Here is a 5,133-nt window from a genome sequence, read left to right as displayed (position 1 = left end):
TTTTATTTTATAGATATACTTTTTAAAATATTTTTTATACTGCCATAGTACAATTTAAGACAGTATCATACTTTTATTATTTCATTTTATGCTTATGTTTATTAAATGTGTTAATGTTAAATGGTTATTGTTGCACCAGGGGTCTGAGAGTAATGTAATTTCAATACTGTGTATGTCCTGTACATATTGCAGTTTTTGACAATAAACTGACTTTGACTTTGATATATTATTACACCCCTGGTGTGTTTGATATAATTTTTCACATTTTTGCTTCTATGATATAAATATTTTAAAGAAGATGGTCTCAAATTGTCATTTGTTTACAGTAGGAAAATTGTATTTTATGCTGGAACATATCTGTCGACAGGACATCGCAAACCTCGTATCAGTCAAAAACAAAACACTTTGTGCTTGATACATATTGTATTTAATTAAAAAGTTACAAAAAAAAAATAACTATGAAGTCTTTGTAGAGAAATCCCATACTTTATATTTCATTTATTGTTACAATAAACTATTTATTTCAGTGGGAAAAAGTCCCATTCACTTCATTCCTAAACTAAATATAGAGTTAAAAACGTAGAGCAACAACCTTCATGCATCTGTTGTGAAGTTCTTGACTCTTTTTATTATTAGTGATGGACCCTCATGACTTTACCCTCCGCCTGCAGGTCGGTCACGTAATGAGACCCACTATGCTTATCTTCCATCAGTATTTATGTGCTGCGAGTCTGGCGATCACCTCATCCCTGCATCGTCATAACCGGTTGCAGGCCAGCATTTGGAGATTCGTCTCCACCAATTACTGCCTCTCAGTGTCATGAAATAAGGGGCCTGCGCAGGAGGCAGGATTAATGTGTTGTGTCCTAATTATTTCTTCTGATGCTGAAGTGAGTGTTGAAGTCAAGCAGGTATGAGGTGCTTCTGTCCAATTACCATTCATCAGTGTCAGCAAGCGAGTCTCATGGGATCATCTGAACGTCTCTGACCACAGATAAGCTCTGGTTCCTAAACATCTGCTCTGATTCCGGTGTTGAGAATTTTCTTCTAAATGTGGTATAGTGGAGTGCTGAAAATAGTTTACTGATTCAGGAAACTATTTAGTCATCCATCCAGGGAAACATTGCGTGTAAAAATGGAAGTCATTACGTTGCAGTTGATGAATCAGCTTGTCCATTTCTATCCATCTTAATATCTAAAAAACAGGATGGCTCCACGAGCTGGGGAAGCGACTGGAGTCCCCATACAACGCCATCGGAGAAGTTAACGCGACAGGCAGTGGTCCCTCCATCCACAGCGTCTACATCGCTTCACTCTACTTCACCCTCAGCAGCCTCACCAGTGTGGGTTTCGGCAATGTGTCTGCCAACACCGACGCTGAGAAGATCTTCTCTGTGTGCATCATGCTCATAGGAGGTACACGCAATGTGTCTTGATGCAACAGTTCAGCTCTTTGGAAATGGGGCTCTGTGGAGTAGTTATGAACAACCATTATCTTACCTGTTGTAGGTAGCTCTCTGAACCGCCTCAGTTTGGAGAAATAAAGTTTAGTTTTGAACAAATCAATGAGATAATGGTTAGTCCAAGTGTGGCAAAGACCAAAGTGTGTTGCTGTTGTTTTAAAATAACTCCAATTTCCAATCTAAAAAAGTTAAATCTGGTCCTCTGGACAATGTCCAGAGGACCAGATTTAACTTTTTTAGATTTTTCTACCTGGATTATTGAGCATGCATCAGGATATCCAATTTCCAATGTTTCACATCATTCTCTCACCTTTGTAATAGATGGTTATTTATTATGAAGTCTACAATTATTTATTTTTATTATTATTATTATTTGACAGGGACAATGCGCACAGACATAGAACAGAACAAATCTGTGACTGGTTGGGCATTTCTACCCATTAAAACAATCAAAATACAGTAAGAATACCTACGTATTCCTGCCTTCATATTCATGTAATCAACCTTACAACCTCCAAATTCATCTACTAAAAACTATACATTAAATTACGAACAATTTAAAAATCTAGATACAATAAAAATTCAATCCATTTTCCTCTCTATGTTTCAAAAAACCTTGCAACCTCCAAATTTACATTAATATCCTTGAAGACCGCGTCAGTCTGTGGTCTATTACAATAATGTTCAGGGGAAAACGAGTTGCAAAGTGAAACGTGTTTAAAATTATCGTTGAGAAACCAAACATTTTATAGTAGTTCAAGTGAAATAGTTGAATTTACAAAGCATTACTTTTCCTCCAGGAATAATATTCTCCTTGTTCACGCATTCTGTTTTGGATATAATAGTTTATAGAACAAATAATACAACAGACTGAGAATAAACATGGTCCTCAGTGAATAAATTATGTTTTTTTGTAAAAAAAAAATTCTAATGTGAAAGTTTTAAACAGTACTTGTTTGAAGCTCTGTAAAATTTGGCAGCAATACATACTATAGCTTGATACTTACACGGTACATACAGTGCTTGGTACCTATGTGGTGCATTCCTGATAACTGCAGGGTATTTAGAGGAGTATTTACAAAAGGTGGTAGCAGCTAGCATACCTGGTACTTACAGGGTACCTGCAAGGCATTTCCCCTCTACCTAAGGGATACTTTCTGGGTACCTAAGGGGTACATAACTTGTAAGCACCTAGTACGTATTCCATAAGTTCTATCCATGTACCCTGTACGTACCATGCATGTAGCTACCTCATATGTACCAGGTACATACATACCTTGTAAGTACAGAGCTGTATTATGTATCACTGCTATTTGACCAGTGAAAATGTGTTTTTATTCTTCAAACTGAAAACACTTTGACCTTCATCTACTGCAGGTAATATACTGACTGCTGAAAACATGAATACAGGATATCACTTCTACAAATCCAAGTTATAACTTTAATACAGAGTATTTCTCACCGAATGTACATAAAGTCATACACATGCTCTGGTTTCATTTTCATACCTTACCCTAATGCTAATTTGACACTGAGGCTCCATCAAGATAAAATATGATAAAAAATGTTTAAACATGAACTCATTCATCTTGTCTTGTTAAAAATTTCAGCAGAGCATAATTAGATTTTTGTTCTGCACATGTTTCATTGTCATGTATTATAGAGCATTAGCAGACCCTTGCAAGATGATGCGAACCAGTTTGAACCTGATAGTTTGAACAAGTTTAGGTTTTTTGGGGGGGACGTACCGAAGCCCCTGCCAGAATTTTCCCTATGGACACCCCCTGCTCAGCTTCAGCTAAATGCTAAATGTCCCCGGATGCCTGAGGGCAGCAGCAGCAGGAGCTGGCACTTGTTTGCTCACATACAACCATTATGAGGAAACATGCAATGAAAACTAATTCAGACCACCTGCTTATGTTTATTGCAGAGCATAAGTTTAATGAACTCAGTTAAGGAATGGTAATCAATTAATAGCCCCAGAAGAATTAATCTTAAAGGTGGGCTGTTTTTATTCCAGGTTTAGGGTGAGATTAAATATTTGTAAGTAATGCATTTAACTTAACTATTTACTCCTGACTCCATACATACATACATACATATGTACGTACGTATATACATATATACGTTTGTACGTACATACATACATACATACATATTTTTATGTATAAAACTCCAAATGCTCATTGACACAAATCATCAAGACTGAATTAAGTTGAACACACAGTACACCATATGACACCACATGTGTACTTGTTTAGTAACGGGTTGGCCACTGGTGTCAGAAGCATTTATAATGTGTGTGTGTGTGTGTGGGGGGGGGGGGGTCTGGGGGTCCTCCCACAGTAATTTTTGAATAAAGTAGATGCCATTTCCTGCATTCTGGTGTATTTTAATGGTTGTTCAACATCTAGTTTTACCTACATAAGTAAACACTGGGAACACCTTGGGATTCCCCTGGAGGAGCTGGTCCAAGTGGCTGGGGAGAGGGAAGTCTGGGCCTCCATACTTAGGCTGCTACCCCCGTGGATGGATGGAAGTAAACACTTGATTCAGTAACTATTTTAGAGCTAATGGCACAACAAGAAGTAACCTGACCAACAGTTGATTCAATGAATTAAAAATATTATATATTCAAAGGTGACGATTTGATGCCCAAATTAAAATTAAATGATTGTAACTTAGTCGACTTCAAATGCAACAAGATTATCAATGAATGTTTGTAACAAAGGATTTACTGATTATAACAAAGATTCCTTCAAAAAACCTCCCAGTATAAATCATAAAACCAGAATGATTTCTGCTCATTCTAAATTTGTTAAATGGCCTAAATCTCCTAAAGTGAAGGAGAATCATTTTTAAATAATAAATAAGATACATCCTGTAGCCATGTTTCTGCAAAGAAGACTTAAATTTGAGGTTGATTTTTGTGCCTTTTGTAAATCACAAGATGAATCCCTTGAGTATGTTTTTTTTTTATGTCAACACAAAGTGTTTGGTCCGACATCAGAAACTGGATTAATCTCAAACTTAACATTCCTTCTTTTCATGCTGATGACATTTTACTTTATGTGGATAACTTAAGCTCAGCTTTCTCTGATGCCATAAATATAGTCGTACTTATAGCAAAGTACCACATTCACTGTAGTAAGAGGAGTGATAATAAGTCCTCCTTCCTGTTTAATGAACAATTTGAAGTCATCCTATTCTTCATTAAGTAGATTAAAAATCTGCAAAACTGCTAAAATCATCTCACAACAGATAAAACTTATTGTTTTAATTAAAACAATGTTTCTTAAAAAAAAAAAAAACTGATAAGCTTGTCAGCAGGTAAGGGGCGTTTACCTTCGGGACAAATTGAGGTTGTCGATTGGTCAGTTACTGACACGCCTTCTGAGTTGATTGACAGGTCGCACCGTCGAGGATCTGATTGAAAAAAAAAAAAGACGTGAGCTGCAGCAGCCGCGCTGGGAGGAGGCGGGGCTGCACAAATGCAGCGCAGAGCTCCAAGTACAGCAGGAGATGACCAGATATTTTGGTTGTGCCCTCACTGCTCTGGGCCCCTTAGAGATCATGGGCCCCTGGGCAGTTGCCCAGTTACCCATATGGTTAATCCGGCCTTGCATACATACATACATACATACATACATACATACATACATACATACAT

The 5,133-nt window shown here is 37.1% G+C and overlaps 1 protein-coding gene across 1 annotated transcript in view; it reads left to right on the top strand.

Moving 5' to 3' along the window:
* The window catches only part of kcnh8 (potassium voltage-gated channel, subfamily H (eag-related), member 8), a 113,534-nt gene that overhangs the window by 59,945 nt on the left and 48,456 nt on the right, over positions 1 to 5,133 (top strand). The window contains 1 exon segment of the mRNA XM_037693651.1: positions 1,207 to 1,416. Within this exon segment, the coding sequence (XP_037549579.1) occupies positions 1,207 to 1,416 (210 nt within the window).

The sequence above is a fragment of the Nematolebias whitei genome, chromosome 19 (assembly GCF_014905685.2).
Source record: "Nematolebias whitei isolate Nwh7 chromosome 19, NemWhi1, whole genome shotgun sequence".
In the NCBI taxonomy this organism is placed as follows: domain Eukaryota; kingdom Metazoa; phylum Chordata; class Actinopteri; order Cyprinodontiformes; family Rivulidae; genus Nematolebias; species Nematolebias whitei.
This window is presented reverse-complemented; position numbering and strand designations above follow the sequence as displayed.